Source organism: Chanodichthys erythropterus, chromosome 21, assembly GCF_024489055.1.
Source record: "Chanodichthys erythropterus isolate Z2021 chromosome 21, ASM2448905v1, whole genome shotgun sequence".
Taxonomy (NCBI): domain Eukaryota; kingdom Metazoa; phylum Chordata; class Actinopteri; order Cypriniformes; family Xenocyprididae; genus Chanodichthys; species Chanodichthys erythropterus.
In genome coordinates this window covers 33,416,087-33,432,684 of record NC_090241.1, presented here as the reverse complement: position 1 = coordinate 33,432,684, position 16,598 = coordinate 33,416,087, and the positions used below count along the sequence as shown (strand labels likewise).

The 16,598-nt window shown below is 36.6% G+C and overlaps 4 protein-coding genes across 4 annotated transcripts; all 4 read right to left on the bottom strand.

The window, feature by feature from the left end:
* Nucleotides 1-1,946: 1,946 nt before the first annotated feature.
* LOC137011595 (odorant receptor 131-2-like) lies at nt 1,947-2,891 on the bottom strand. The gene has a single exon (XM_067374571.1). It carries the CDS (start codon nt 2,880-2,882, stop codon nt 1,947-1,949), a length of 936 nt encoding a protein of 311 aa, XP_067230672.1. The 5' UTR covers nt 2,883-2,891.
* A 1,367-nt stretch (nt 2,892-4,258) lies between these two features.
* LOC137011550 (odorant receptor 131-2-like) lies at nt 4,259-5,305 on the bottom strand. Its single transcript, XM_067374473.1, has one exon. The coding sequence runs from the start codon at nt 5,303-5,305 to the stop codon at nt 4,259-4,261; it is 1,047 nt and encodes a 348-aa protein (XP_067230574.1).
* Nucleotides 5,306-9,532: 4,227 nt separating this feature from the next.
* On the bottom strand, nt 9,533-10,456 carry LOC137010567 (odorant receptor 131-2-like). Its single transcript, XM_067372636.1, has one exon. It carries the CDS (start codon nt 10,454-10,456, stop codon nt 9,533-9,535), a length of 924 nt encoding a protein of 307 aa, XP_067228737.1.
* A 4,129-nt stretch (nt 10,457-14,585) lies between these two features.
* LOC137010566 (odorant receptor 131-2-like) lies at nt 14,586-15,509 on the bottom strand. Its single transcript, XM_067372635.1, has one exon. It carries the CDS (start codon nt 15,507-15,509, stop codon nt 14,586-14,588), a length of 924 nt encoding a protein of 307 aa, XP_067228736.1.
* Nucleotides 15,510-16,598: the final 1,089 nt, after the last annotated feature.

The following is a 16,598-nucleotide window of genomic DNA, read 5'->3' as shown; positions in this document are numbered from 1 at the left end:
AAGCAGAAGCGTGTGGTTAAAGGTCCGTAGTAATGATACACTGAGTTCCTCCAGTGTATTTAATAAATGTGTTGTTTCAGTTTTACTCCAGTTTGATTTTGCCTCCACCTTTGTGCATTCTGACGACCCCTGGCCTCTTGACGTAATGACACAAAGTAATCGGTTTAACGTGTTTATGTGGCAGAATTTTTATTTTGTTCGGTTTTTAGAAAGGTTTATCCCACCGGTTCGGCATCATTCGGTTTGGCCATTTTTATTCCGATTGAGGTGTTTATATGAAGCATTTTCATTCGGATTGGACTTTTTAAATTACAATGCTTCATATAAATGCACCTATTGTGAGGGTTTATCACTGAAAATTGTATTGCTGCACATCCCTGTGTGTGTGTAATAAGCATTACACGCGTTATGCACCCACATATAGGTGAATATTACTAACACACTCTTTAAATAACAAAACAAATATTACGCCATTGGGTTTAGACCAGGTTTCAGTTGGTCAATGGCACTGTCTATTTCAGTTGCCTCAATATAGTAACGAGCCAGAAATGCGCCTGAACACACCTCGTTTTCAGACCATGGTCGCACAAATGGGCGCAAATGCATTTGCTATTTAAACAATGTGCTGCAGGACGTAAAAATGATAATCTAACTACGTCAGCCTGAAACTAGCAAAAAAACACTTGCGTTGTGCCTGGCGCCATCACGTCAAAAGTTGTGTAAAACATTTAATGATTATTTAACAAGTCCTGTTGCCTTCAATTCATTGTTATTGATGGCTAAAGAACAGTAATTTGACAGAAAAGCTTGGCAGTATCTTTTTATTTGCATTCATTCACTTTACACAATTTAATACAAAGTAAATTTCAGTGATTTGTAATTTTTATTATCTGTGTTCCCAGGAAAGAAGATCTTTGGCATTGCTAGTGCCACACTCTACAATTGTAGTTATAGGAATTATGCCATATAGGATCAAGTCTAACCTTTGTTTTTTAAATACAGTTTGAGGAAGCTTGGTGGTGGTGACGTTGATCCGCGACCATGGTGTGCTGTAGTCCGTTTATAGCCTACTGTTATCTTTTTATATCTGACGACTTTATTTAGGCTTCAAAATGTATATATTTTGTGTTAACTTGTAAAGATTATCTTGATAGACATGCAAATGTGCAAGTGTCATAACCCTTTGATAAACACAGAGCTTATTTTTTGCGATTTTCCAAAAGTCTATGGGAAAAATGCATAGGCTTTCGATTGAGGGAACCCGTGCACCACTAACTAACTAACAAAAACACATCATCCCTGAGGTACTCTATTAACACGATTGCAACAAGATATGGTTTATGTGTGTTTTTCAAGCCATCTCAAGGTATTTATTGACAATAAAGTATATGAATAATGCAACCATTTTAATGTTTTTGAAAGAAGTCTCTTATGCTCGCCAAGACTGCATTTAGACTACTAAGTAAAAAAATACAGTAAAAACTGTAATATTGCAAAATATTATAACAAATAGCTGTTTTCTGTGTGAATATACTTTAAAATGTAATTTATTCCTGTGATCAAAGCTGAATTTATAGCATGATTTGATGATTTGCTTGTGGAAACCATGATCATTTGTGTCTGGATTCTTTGATGAATAGAAAGTTCAATGAACAGCATTTATTGTCACTGTCACTTTTACTCACATTTTAACTCAAATTAATCAAAATGGATTTATAGCGTTTTGGAACCAAACTCTTCAAATATATCTCTATTAATGTATATTATAACCACAGTTTGATTTAAACAATATATTGATGTTTTTTTATTTCATAATTTATGATTGCACTGAAAATATATTACCAATGAGGTCTAATATTCAAGAACTTCTTAAAAAATGACATTGTTTTTCAGTAGAGAGTAAATAAAGAGGGGAAAAAAGGCAAGATTGAGAGGCATTTTTTTGCTCATTGTTTGGTTGATTCAACCCTTACAATTAGTAATTTACATCCAAAATGCCCCTTCATGTGACTGTAAAAAAGTTTATCTCGAACACCATAAATCAGTGGGGTAAGCAGCCGTGGTAATAAGTTTGTTAAAAGATAATTAATAAAGGGCACTTTTGTCCGATCAGCCAATAAAAATTGAGCAGAAATCTTGTCTATGATACTAGCAATGTAGGACAGCATACAGAGCAGAAGCTGTGCTCCATGTAGCAGGATGGTGCTCTGGGCCTTTTTTGCTGAAGTTTTATCAGCGGAGACCCTTCTGGCCGCAATCAGCACTTGACAATATGTGAATACAAGAATTACCCACACAACAGATGAATAAAGCCCAGACATAACTTTGCTCAGTTCTTCATGGTATGGCGTGTTATACACCTTTGTTGAGCTACAAACAAGACCTGTTGTAAAGATAGATAAAGGACGTACAATTAAAATGACAATCAAGTCAGTCAAACCAGGTATAACTCCTACACCCCATATCAGAGTGATAAGGATGTAGGTCCTGCGCACTGTGCAGATCTGATGGTGATGCAGTGGTTTGCAGATGGCGATGTAACGCTCAACGGCCATACCGGCCAAAGTCAGAGGAGTGTTCTTATGAGTTGCGTCAGCTATTATTAGCAGTATAACACAGAATGGAAGAGGTACATTTTGCCATGCATAAGCCATCACAGAAAGAATTACACTGAGGCCAACCATGAGCATATCATTGATAACCAAGTGAATATATAATATATATCTCGGATCATTGTAGAAAATTGAACTCTTGAAGAATGTAAACACAAACACTCCGTTGATCGAGTTAATTGTGATCCCAAAGAGAACAAGGACCAAATTTCTAACAAAAGCATCCAGAATTTTGTCTTGAGCACTATTTTGAAGCATTGTAGAGTTCATTGTCCTTGTGCACTTCATACAATTCAGTGATGCAAAATCCTGTTAGGAATTTTCTTCTTCTTTTGTTGTGGCTTGTTTTCACTGTATGACATCAATGAAAGTTGATAGCTCAAAGATATCAGGTGTGTCACCTGATATAAAAATATAAAGGATATGATTTTTGTAGAGCATGCAATACAGATCTCTTATTATAAATCTAAGTAAAGAAACAGTTTTCTTAATTCAGTGTACTTCACTCCAGAAGTGAACTGACCATTTTATATACACATCTGAAAAGAGAAAAGGCGAGGGAGGGGCAGAAGGTGGAGAGACATTGAGTGAGATTTTGGTATACCCTGATTTTTTTTTTTCTTTTTTTCTTACTATGGTTTACTATGGCTACTCTACCTTATTAATAAAACTGATAAACAATCTACACTTCAACATAAAGCTACTTATGTTTGGGTTTAAATCTCCTAAGGTAAATGAGAAAAAAAAAAAAAAAAAAATATATATATATATATATATATATATATATATATATATATATATATATATATATATATATATATATATATATATATATATGAGAGAAGAATTAAGCATATTATTTTTATTATCAATTGTTTTTCAAACAGATTATCAATAAACATTTTGGGAAAATGTTAGGCGAGTCTTCACAGCACAGTGGCCTATGATATTTTACAAGAATACTTTTTGTCCTGTATAAAGGACACATATAGTTGAAACTTTGACAAGTTTATATTTTGTCAAGTTAGGCATTTCTGTACTATAATGTTCACACCATAATGTGTATTGTATACAAATTGTGTATTTAATCAGGCTATTAAGACATGTATACAGTGTGCATCCAAGAATAAAATATATAAATGTTTTTAAACATTTTTATTTGTTTTAAGTGTTACAGGGAAGAAAATTGCCCTGAAATATTTTGCTTTGCAAATGAAAACATAATTCCTGACATCCTCTATGGAGGCCATACAATAAATTATGAATAAACAAATTTTTATGTATTCAAAAAAAAAAAAAAAAAGTAAAAAAAGGATAGAGAAATAAGTAAAATAAGAAATAAAGCCACAATTTTAATTTCACAATTGATATATTCCATAAAACAAGTATGTTTTTGAGAGACAATGCTTGTTTATTTGTAAAATGTAAAACAGTCTTTTAAATGCTACAAACGTGATTTTTAATATTCTTTAACACTTTTCACACTTTTTTTCTAAATTCTACTTTGAAATAATTACAAAATCAGAATGAACATGAAAATGACTAAGAGAAAAGCACTTAATAAAAAATATGATGTTGTTGTTTTTTTGTTGCTTAGAATAAGAAAATAATTACTAATGATGCTTAAATGATGATACCTTTTTAGCTCACTGCTTGGTTGATTCAACTTTTACATTAAGTAACCTACACAAAAAAAGTCCTTTCATGTATTTCAAAAACTGTTTATCTCGAACACCATAAATAAGGGGGCTAAGTAGTCGTGGTAATAAGTTCGTAAGAAGATAATTGAAAAAGGTGATTTTTGACCGTAGAGTAGGTACAAGTTGGCCATAAATCTTGTCTATAATAGGGGTAATGTTGGACAGCATACAGAGCAGAAGCTGTACTCCATGTAACAGGATGGTGTTTTGGGCCTTTTTTGCTGAGGATTTATCAGTGGTGGCCTTTCTGGCCGCAATCAGCACTCGACAATATGTGTATACTAGAATTACCCACACAATAGATGTATAAATACCATGTGTAAGTTTGCTCTGGTCTTCATGGTACGGCGTGCTATACACATTAGTTGTACTACAGAGACTACTTGTTGTAAAAACAGATAGAGGACGAACAATTAAAAGAAGAATCAAGTCAGCCAATCCAGGTAAAACTCCTACACCCCATATCAGAGTGATAAGGATGTAGGTCCTGCGCACTGTGCAGATCTGATGGTGATGCAGTGGTTTGCAGATGGCGATGTAACGCTCAACGGCCATACCGGCCAAAGTCAGAGGAGTGTTCTTATGAGTTGTTGAGGCTATTATGAGCAGTGTGACACAGAACGGAACAGGAACTTTTGGCCATGCATAAGCCATCACAAGAAGACTTACACTGAAAAAAACCATGAGCATATCATTGATAACCATGTGAATATATAATATATATTTCGGATCATTGTAGAAAATTGAACTCTTGAAGAATGTGAAAACAAATATTCCATTGATGCAGTTAACCACAACCCCGACAAGAACAGTGGTGAAATTTTTTGCAAAAGCTTCTGCATATCTGTCTTCTGTTGTGTACTGAAACATTGTAGAATTCATTCTTTTGCACTGGCATAAAGTTCTGTGACTCTTATATGTGAAAATACTTTTTCTTGGCTTTTTAGTTGTTTTTTTTCCTCCAAATGATGTCCACAACTTTCTGAAGTCCATCAAGCAGTAAGATGAATATTTTCCATTTGTGTCATCTGATCTGAAAATAAAACAGATACACTTTTAACAGAATATTTAAGAGTGAGAAGCTATTAGCAACAAATACAACATATTACATATATAAAAGTATGTGTTAAAAAAAAGAGCGCTTACCTTTTCACCTTGCATAGTCAACTGATTTGCCTCGAGATGTAAAAACTGACAGGTTTAAATACTTTAGATGAGGAAGAGGAGTCAGTGAGGGAGAAAGAAGGGAGTGGGGAGGGAGAGAGAGAGAGGGAGAAAGAGCGAGCGTGCTGGTAATATTGAGACCGACATAAAAAACAGGAATACATTGGAAATGATGGTGCCTCCTTTTCAGCTTTATTTAACTAGTTCACAAAGGTAGTTTCTTTAAATAATCTCAAATATTTAACAAACAATTTGATTGACAGTAGTGGTTCTTGAGGCAAATTGTGCAGAACGATTAGATCTAAAATATGATATGAATATTGTGTGTATGTATGAAACACAGTGCAATATATAAGCTATAAAACACAATAGCGCCATTCCTTTCAAATTTCGCACGGACCTCGATGGCCATGAGTCTAACCAAAAGGCCTCCGTTAACCTTGTCAATTTATGAGTGAGATCCAAGGCCACATGAATGGCTTGTTCAGGGCACAAGCAAGAAAAACTCACTGTTCAGAGAGTCAAAGAAAGTCCACATCTAGTAAACGTTGCCAATGTCTTTAAGTTATTCTTGACTGAGCTGATGAGCATCGCATCATGTGAAAACACGCATGAGAAACACCATGAGACAGGAGAGACTCCCAGACAGTAGGCTACTGAACACTGAATGGGCATCTGTCATTGAATAGGCATCTTTCAGGTCAGCGCTTAAGACCATCCCAGTCCTCAGCCCAGTGGAAACGCAGGCCTCATCACATGCTAGCCCGCAGGCCGCCCTTCTAGAGTCTCATTTCAAGATGGCCATCGCCCTTCCAGAGTCTCTTCCAAGGCCGCCACCATTCCAGAGTCTCGTCCCAAGATGGCCGCCATTCCAGAACCTTGTTCCATCATGGCCACCATTCCAGAGTCTCGTCTCGTCATGGCCGCCATTCCAGAGTCTCATCTCATCATGGCAGCTAGAGGTCTTCACGGGTCCAAAAATTCCTACCCGAACCTGAAGAGACCCATTAATATGCTCCATGAAACCGTCCCTGTAACAATACGGGACACAACGTAGGATCCATGAGCAAGCTTTTATTAAACAATGTTCGTAGTAAAACAGGCAATGGTCAAACAGTGGCAAACAAGTATGGCAGAGAGCAAGCAGAATCTTAGTCGAGGAACATGCAATGGGTCAGGGCTGGCAGATAACAATCGTAAATCCAAAACAGAGCAAAAGGTCCAAAGGGCAGGCAACAGAGAATCGTACACGGGGAACAGACAGGATCAGAAACAGGCAGACAAACAAGAATGATGAATGCTCAGAAATGTAACAAGAGTCAACAAGACCTCGCAAAGTATGACAGGATGTGAGTGGCTTAAATAGTCCAGATAATGTGCTGCAGCTGTGTGTGGTGATTACTGATTGGTGAAGTGAGTGCAGGTGATTGCCAGGGAGGACTGTGGGAAATGTAGTCCAGGAATGACTGGAACCATGACAGTCCTGGACCTGACTATTATTTTAAAAGTTGGATCCAGACCCGTTCAGAGCAGAGAAATGCCATAAATGTACTACCTGGAACCAACACGGACCCGTATATTATTTGAAAGCTGGACCTGAACCCGGCCGGGAAGACACAGACCCGACCGGACCCGACTGGCACATAGGTCTATTCCACAGCAAATGGCTATTAATAAGTCAATAAACAAAGATGCAAAAATAAAACATTTTGTCTTTCCTATAGTAGCCTTCTCCCTTGTACCTCCTTGCCAAGAAAGTTCCATCCATGTTTTTCCTCGCTTGCTGATTTAAATGCTTAATTCACTCATTATTCCAGCTTTAAAAGTCCACTTGCTGTCACAATGACAAATGCGACTTTGCAGTTTTGCATTGCATTGCTGCATCTCAAGTCAACTCATATAATAAAATAATTCGACTGTTTGCCCTTTTGAACTATAGTAACGATTGCTTGTTCAGTGACATGGCCGCTGACGTTAGCATTACTTATTTGCGATCATTTCTGTGCTCTCTGAGCCTAGTCTGACCAAAATTTTAGATATAACAAGACGGTTCATTCATAAAAATAGGAGAAAGAAAGTGGGCTCGCTTGAGACTGCACATGCGCATTAGCTGGAGCAACCCTAAAACATAAGCTTTTAATAGCATTTTTGAGCATCATAGAAAACATTTATGTGATAGTTCATCTCGGATTTTGTTGCTGATTTGAAATATGTTATTTAAATGTGAGTGTGCAAGGCTGCAGGCAGTTTCTGAGATTTGAAGTTTGTTAGCGTTACTGTTGCACACAATAGGTATAGGAAAACTCGATGATCACTGTTCGCTTGCATTAACTCCGCCTGCTCTGCTTCTGATGGCTGGGGTCGCTCGTTTGTGTTTTTTTCACCTTATTTTCCAGCTCTAACTTTGCTTTAAAAAGTGATCTCCGAGTCCGATCGGCTCGGTTATTTCCCGGGAACCAAAGTAATAGTGGACCTCATTTCAGAACACTGCATGCCACTGGTTTGAGGGTGTTAAGTTCGGTTTCAAATGGGAATGAAAGCCATATTTTGTCCAAACACTTTTTTTGTTTGGCAAACGTGTACTTTGTGAACAGAACTACACTAGACAAATATTGTCACTTAGGATTGCATACATACTTGTCTTGTGTGTGTTGTGTTTTCTCATGTTGGTTTCTGGTTACTCACGGAGATATGAGTTGTGCCTTGCGAAGAATTTTGATCCAGTCACTCTTTTCCACCGGAGCTTCTTCCATTTGATTAGATTTTTGTTAGACATATATATATATATATAAACAATAACATTAATATTAAATGGAACAAGTTGCCTCTCACAAATATACTAAACTGTATCTTGAAATACAAAGCCATCCAACCCCAACGTCAAGTAAATGACTTCCTCAGTAAATGAATATTCGTAGGCAAAATATTCTCAAAATAGCTATCCTTGAAAACCCGCACACGTGCTCTTCTTCTTCTTCTTGTGACATTTATTGGCGGTGGGCAAGCCAACTTTTGGTGCATTACCACCTCCAACTGAACTGGAGTGTGAAGTGACAATGGGAAGGATTATATATCTATATCTGTATCTACATCCATATGTATATATATATATATACATATACACACATATATATATATACATATACACATATATATATATATATATATATATATATATATATATATATATATACACACACACACACACATATATACATACACATATAAATCTAAAAACAACAACAAAAACAAAAAAAAACATATATTCTGAAATTTACTGTATCTATTATATATCTTATTATCATTCCGCACACTCTCATTGCAGGAACACCATAACATACGTCAAACTGACTGACGTCAGGAGTCTCTTAAAGTGCCAGTGTCAGTAATAATTCAACAGTAATTCTAACAATAAGATTCCATCAACAAAAACTCTAATGTTATAATGTGTTCTAACGTAGAGGTTTCATTCAACAAACAATGTACAATAATTTACAGCAATAATTATAGCATGTCTTAATACCCAACTATATGTCACCTATGTGCAAGACTTTTTTAAATGTAGTTAATGTGCTTCATGGACTTTTTTGTAATAAATTTTATAGGTCTTTTGTTGTTTTGAAATTTGACAGTCCATTTATGTTAGACAGTTTCATTTACTGACCTCCATAATTACAGTTTCAGTCAAAACACATGAGAGATAAAAAATAAAGTTACTCCCTATGTTAACCAAGAGATTAAACAAATACAACACAGAAAACAAACGTATGCTTAGGCTTTGAATTTGTTAAGTTTATTTTTTTATACAGTACATGTGCTAATAAAAGCCACTGTTGACATCTGAATGAGTGATTTTGCACACATTTCAACAAAGTCCTGAAGAAACATCAGAGAATTTATGGGTTATATAGTCTAAACAAAGTATTTCAGATCTATATTATATCTCCTTTATTTATTTTTTTCACATGAGTAAAAAAAAAAAATCACTTATCAAATATCACTTATTTAATATGACCAAATATCAAATATAAATATTAAATATGTTCTTTTCCTTTTTTACTTTACTGGCATAATCTGTGTCCTTCTTACTTGTTTGCAACAAAAATACACTTTAACACGCTCAACAAATTGTTTATCTCTTAACCCGTAGATCAGCGGGCTTAGTAACCTCGGTAGAACATTTGACAACAAAAACAGAATAAACAGAATATTTGTTCGACTCTGAGGAAATAGATTTACAAGTGCTGTACTCATGAATGGGGTGATATAGGACATCATACACAGCAGAAGCTGAACTCCATGCAGCAGTATCGTGTTCCGGGCCTTTCTAGCAGACACTTGATCTGCACTTGCAGCATTCGCTGCGGAAAAAACCTTAAAGTAGGTGACGATCAACGTAATCCATACAAACGACAAATACACAACATTCACCACAGTATCTTTGACTGTGTGTTGCCAAGTGTTGTAAATGTACAACATGTGGCATAAAATGGCAGTCGAGAAAAAGCTTGCTGGTCGATTTGATAATGCGATGAATATATCACTCAGAGCTGGCGCTGCTGCTACAGTCCATATGAAACAGATGAGCATGTGGGTCCTCCGAACTGTACATATTTGCGAGTGATGTAGTGGCTTGCAAATGGCAATGTAACGCTCTATGGCCATGCAGGCCAGATTTAGTGGAGAGTTCTTGGTGACTGTACTAAGAAAAAGTAGCACAACACAACAAACAGAGGCATTGAAGATGCGCAAAACATATGTTGCAACTTGTAAGCCCACAGAAACTGACAGCATAATCATGTCATTGATTACCAAATGGATGTATAAAATGTATCTTGGGTCACTGAAGAACATGATATCTTTGAAGAAGACAATCACAAATGTTCCATTGATATAGTTGATGATTAGGCCAAGGACAACACTGATGAAGTTCTTGATAAGCATGTCATAAAACTGATCCACTGGAACGGTGCTGTTCATTGTTATGATCCTGTGATCTGCAATAGGTGAAGAATCCTAGTGGTTAAGCTACTTATCCACTTATGTAAGTACACTGACATATGTTATAAGGTCTCAGCACTCAATGTTAACAGTTCAGTTATCAGTATGATGTTCTACAATCTCACTTAATGTATAGATTACACATAAGAATTATAAAAGCACAATTAATCATTTATATCTGAAGAGAAAAGCTGTTCACATTTTTTAAGACTGCGGTAAAACAAAGAGTGCATAATCTAACCTGCCAGATTGCTATGGCTCATGACCTTAAATAAATGCTTGATAGTCTGTATATACTTATGATGATGCAATTGTTGTGCTCTCTAAGGGGCAAACTGAACAACTGAGGATTTGGGCTGAATTAATGAGCTTCTTTAAGATGATGTGAGCTTGATCAAGAATTGCATGCCCTGTCTATGTATTTTTTGCATTAATTTAAGCTACTAAAACAGTCGGTTTACTAATGTGCATGTTGTAAGCTGTATTTTATATCATGATTATTGTTGGCTCTTTGAGGATTGCTTTTGTACCTCTTTTGTAAGTCATTTTGGATACATGCATAAATGTACATGTAATGTATTGTGAGTAACCTCATATTACTTGAGAAACTACATGGAATATTTGTACTTTTAAAATTAATTTGTTACACCGCAGGCCTATTTAAGTAAATGGTAAAAAACTTTAATAGACTTTAATAGGAAAAGACGTCACTTAGGTTTTGCCAAGACATGTTCCTACATCAGCATATCTTGTTGATCCTAGAAAAACAATCCTGTCTGAAAATGTAGTCCTAATCCAGGAACATGCTGTACTTGGTGAAATCACATAGTAACTAACATAGCAATAAACTTTACTCATATACAGGTACATATACAGTGGGTACGGAAAGTATTCAGACCCCCTTCAATTTTTCCCCCTTTGTTATGTAGCAGCCATTTGCCAAAATCATTTAAGTTCAATTTTTTTTCCCTCATTAATGTACACACAGCACCCCATATTGACAGAAAAACACAGAATTGTTGACATTTTTGCAGATTTATTAAAAAAGAAAAACTGAAATATCACGTGGCCCAAGTATTCAGACCCTTTGCTCAGTATTTAGTAGAAGCACCCTTTTGATCTAATACAGCCATGAGTCTTTTTGGGAAAGATACAACAAGTTTTTCACACCTGGATTTGGGGATCCTCTGCAATCCCTTCTTGAAGATCCTCTCCAGTTCTGTCAGGTTGGATGGTAAACGTTGGTGGACAGCAATTTTTAGGTCTCTCCAGAGATGCTCAATTGGGTTTAAGTCAGGGCTCTGGCAGGGCCATTCAAGAACAGTCACAGAGTTGTTGTGAAGCCACTCCTTCCTTATTTTAGCTGTGTGCTTAGGGTCATTGTCTTGTTGGAAGGTAAACCTTCGCCCCAGTCTGAGGTCCTGAGCACTCTGGAGAAGGTTTTCGTCCAGGATATCCCTATATACTTGGCCGCATTCATCTTTCCCTCGATTACAACCAGTGTTCCTGTCCCTGCAGCTGAAAAACACCCCCACAGCATGATGCTGCCACCACCATGCTTCACTGTTGGGACTGTATTGGACAGGTGATGAGCAGTGCCTGGATTTCTCCACACATACTGCTTAGAATTAAGGCCAAAAAGTTCTATCTTGGTCTCATCAGACCAGAGAATCTTATTTCTCACCATCTTGGCAAACTCCATGCAGGCTTTCATGTGTCTTGCACTGAGGAGAGGCTTCCGTCGGGCCACTCTGCCATAAAGCCCCGACTGGTGGAGGGCTGCAGTGATGGTTGACTTTCTACAACTTTCTCCCATCTCCTGACTGCATCTTTGGAGCTCAGCCACAGTGATCTTTGGGTTCTTCTTTACCGCTCTCACCAAGGCTCTTCTCGCCCGATAGCTCAGTTTGGCCGGACGGCCAAGTCTAGGAAGGGTTCTGGTCGTCCCAAACGACTTCCATTTAAGGATTATGGAGGCCAATGTGCTCTTAGGAACCTTAAGTGCAGCAGAAATTGTTTTGTAACCTTGGCCAGATCTGTGCCTTGCCACAATTCTGTCTCTAAGCTCTTCAGGCAGTTCCTTTGACCTCATGATTCTCATTTGCTCTGACATGCACTGTGAGCTGTAAGGTCTTATATAGACAGGTGTGTGGCTTTCCTAATCAAGTCCAATCAGTATAATCAAACACAGCTGGACTCAAATGAAGGTGTAGAACCATCTCAAGGATGATCAGAAGAAATGGACAGCACCTGAGTTAAATATATAAGTGTCACAGCAAAGGGTCTGAATACTTAGGACCATGTGATATTTCAGTTTTTCTTTTTTAATAAATCTGCAAAAATGTCAACAATTCTGTGTTTTTCTGTCAATATGGGGTGCTGTGTGTACATTAATGAGGAAAAAAAAATGAACTTAAATGATTTTAGCAAATGGCTGCAATGTAATAAAAAGTGAAAAATTTAAGGGGGTCTGAATACTTTCCGTACCCACTGTGTATATATAAATTTTAACTTAAAGGGGTGGTTGATACTTTTTTAACTTTAGTTAGTGTATAATGTTGCTGTTTGAGCATAAACAACATCTGCAAAGTTACGACACTCAAAGTTCAATGCAAAGGGAGATATTTTCTTTTCAAGAATTCTCTGTGTAAGGGCTGGAAGGGACAACAGTGTTGTTATCATGCTGTCATTTTACACCGGACTGCTTCACAAACGAGGGTCGATTCAACACAAAAAATTTCGACACAAAAAGATTGCACAAAAGATGAACATGACAGCACATGCTAGTCGATGAGTTGAATCAACTCCACAGAATCTACATAAATGTATCCACTAACCATTCAGGAATGTCCAGTTTCATTCTAGAAGTTGTAACTTCTTCCTGAGTCTCTCCATCAGTGTCAGACTCCGGTTTGAACAATGTAAGGCTGAACACCATTACTGACAATCCTCATTTTGGCTGTGTGAGATTCTCCAGCTTTGTTGTTGTTGAGCAACCGAAGCATGAGCTGTTAAAGCTCCGCCCTCTTCTTTAAAGTGGGCCGGGAGCAGCAGCTCATTGCAATGTCATGTTACAGCAATCGATCTCCTGTAACGTTAGTTGAACTTGATTTAAAATGGCAGGACCGTTTCTGATGATTTAGAGTTGTGTTTGTTCAGTTAGTCTCTTTTTTGTTTCCTATTTAAGTTGTACCCTGGGTTTCAGTTGTTGTAAAGTTGTGTTTTCTCCCTTGCCTGAGTTTTTGAGTTTACTATTAAACCGTTTATTGGATTGCACCTTCTGCCTTCTTCTTCCTGCATACACAACGTAACATTACTTGGTTTTAATAAATAGAACATTAATTAGCCTACATTGTTAGAAATAGAATTTTATTTGGTTTCTTTCTTTTTTTGATAGTGTAAGTAATGTGTATTTAGCCAGGAAAATTTGACAACATTAAGTGTATCAGACATGAATTTACATTTGATTTATAAAAAGCTGAGGACTTTGCTTCCTCATTTCAGAACACCGGTTTGAGGGTGTTATGGTTAAGTTCAGTTTCAAACGGGAATGAAAGTCGTATTTCATATCCAAACTCTTTCCTGTTTGGCAAACGTGTGCTTTGTGAACAGAACTGGGCTACATGGACTTTTTTGTAATTTTATAGTGCTTTTTGGTGTTTTGAAATTTGACAGTCCATTTATGTTTGACAGTTTCATTTACCGACCTCCATAAGCATTATAAAACACTTTAGTCAAAACACATTAGAGATAGAAAAAATAAAGTTACTCGCTAACCATTTGATTAAACTAACACAACACACAAAATGGGCTAGAAACTTATGCTTAGGCTTTGAATTTGGTAAGTTTATTTTCTATACAGTATAGGTGCTAATAAAAGCCACTGTTGACGTCTGAAAGATTGATTTTGCACACATTTCAACAAAGTCCTGAAGAAACTTCAGAGAATTTACAGGTAATCTAGTCTCAACAAAGTATTTCAGATCTTTGTATCACACATATTATCTCTTCTTTATTAATCACATGAGTGAGAAAAAATCACGTATCAAATATCACTTAATATGACCAAATATAAAATATAAATATTACAAAATATTATTTTCCTTGTTTACTTCACTGGTATAATCTGTGTCCTTCTTACTTGTTTGTGACAAAAATACACTTTGACATGCTCAGCAAATTGTTTATCTCTTAACCCGTAGATCAGCGGGCTTAGTAACCTCGGTAGAACATTTGACAACAAAAACAGAACAAACAGAATAGTTGCTGGACTCTGAGGAAATAGATTTACAAGTGCTGTACTCATGAATGGGGTGATATAGGACATCATACACAGCAGAAGCTGAACTCCATGCAGCAGTATCGTGTTCCGGGCCTTTCTAGCAGACACTTGATCTGCACTTGCAGCATTCGCTGCGGAAAAAACCTTAAAGTAGGTGACGATCAACGTAATCCATACAAACGACAAATACACAACATTCACCACAGTATCTTTGACTGTGTGTTGCCAAGTGTTGTAAATGAACACCATATGGCATACAACGGCAGTCGAGAAAAAGCTTGCTGGTCGATTTGATAATGCGATGAATATATCACTCAGAGCTGGCGCTGCTGCTACAGTCCATATGAAACAGATGAGCATGTGGGTCCTCCGAACTGTACATATTTGCGAGTGATGTAGTGGCTTGCAAATGGCAATGTAACGCTCTATGGCCATGCAGGCCAGATTTAGTGGAGAGTTCTTGGTGACTGTACTAAGAAAAAGTAGCACAACACAACAAACAGAAGCATTGAAGATGCGCAAAACATATGTTGCAACTTGTAAGCCCACAGAAACTGACAGCATAATCATGTCATTGATTACCAAATGGATGTATAAAATGTATCGTGGGTCACTGCAGAATACAATATTTTTGAAGTAGACAATCACAAATGTTCCATTGATATAGTTGATGATTAGGCCGAGGACAACACTGATGAAGTTCTTGATGAACAAGTCATAAAACTGATCCACTTTAACAGTGCTGTTCATTGTTATGATCCTGTGATCTGCAATAGCTGAAGAATCCGGTTATATGTTGTAAGGTCTCAACACTCAATATTAACAATTCAATTATCAGTATGAAGTTCTACAATCTCACTTAGAGTATAGATTATACATAAGAATTATAAAAGCACGATTAATCATTTATATCTGAAGAGAAAAGCTGTTCACATTTTTTAAGACTGTGGTAAAACAATCTAACCTGCCAGATTGCTATGGCTCATGACCTTAATAAATGCTTGATAGTCTGTATTTACTTATGATGATGCAATTGTTGTGCTCTCTAAGGGGCAAACTGAACAACTGAGGATTTGGGCTGAATTAATGAGCTTCTTTAAGATGATGTGAGCTTGATCAAGATTTGCATGCCCTGTCTATGTATTTTTTGCATTCATTTACTGAAACAGTCGGTTTAGTAATGTGGATGTTGCAAGCTGTATTTTATATCATGATTATTGTTGCTTTTGTACCTCTTTTGTAAGTCGCTTTGGATACATGCATAAATGTACATGTAATGTATTGTGAGTAACCTCATATTACAAACCCCATTTAGACATTTTGTAAAACGCTATAAAATCTGTGATTTGTTCATTCTCTTGAACAGTTTTTTTTTAACTGACAAAAGTACAAAGGAAAGATTTCCAATGTGGCCAACATAATTGTATTTTGTGAATATAAACACATTTTAATTTTGAAGGCTGTAACACACTCCAAAAAAAGTTGGGAGAGAGGCAAAATAAAAGTGAAAAGATTATATAATATCCAATTTAAACTGTTTTTAAACAGTCCACGATTAGCAGGTGAATTGGTATTAGGTGAGGGTATTGTGCTTGGGTGTAAAAGAGCTTCTCAGTCTTTGCAAGAAAAGATGGGTCATGGCTCACCACTTTGTGCCAAATGTCATGTGAGAATTGTCAAACAATTCAAAAATCACATTTCTCAATGCAACTCAATGTTCTCAATGTTTTACTAATGTACAGTAAAAAGATTCAGGAAATCCAGAGAAATCTCAGTCTGTATAGGGCAAGGACACCTCAGTTGAATGATACAATTTAATAAATGTGTATGACCTTTGAG

Bases quoted from the DNA above. Each gene is read 5' to 3' on its own strand.
- LOC137010566 (XM_067372635.1), bottom strand. From the start codon at position 15,509: ATGAACAGCACTGTTAAAGTGGATCAGTTTTATGACTTGTTCATCAAG.
- LOC137011550 (XM_067374473.1), bottom strand. From the start codon at position 5,305: ATGGACTTCAGAAAGTTGTGGACATCATTTGGAGGAAAAAAAACAACT.
- LOC137010567 (XM_067372636.1), bottom strand. From the start codon at position 10,456: ATGAACAGCACCGTTCCAGTGGATCAGTTTTATGACATGCTTATCAAG.
- LOC137011595 (XM_067374571.1), bottom strand. From the start codon at position 2,882: ATGAACTCTACAATGCTTCAAAATAGTGCTCAAGACAAAATTCTGGAT.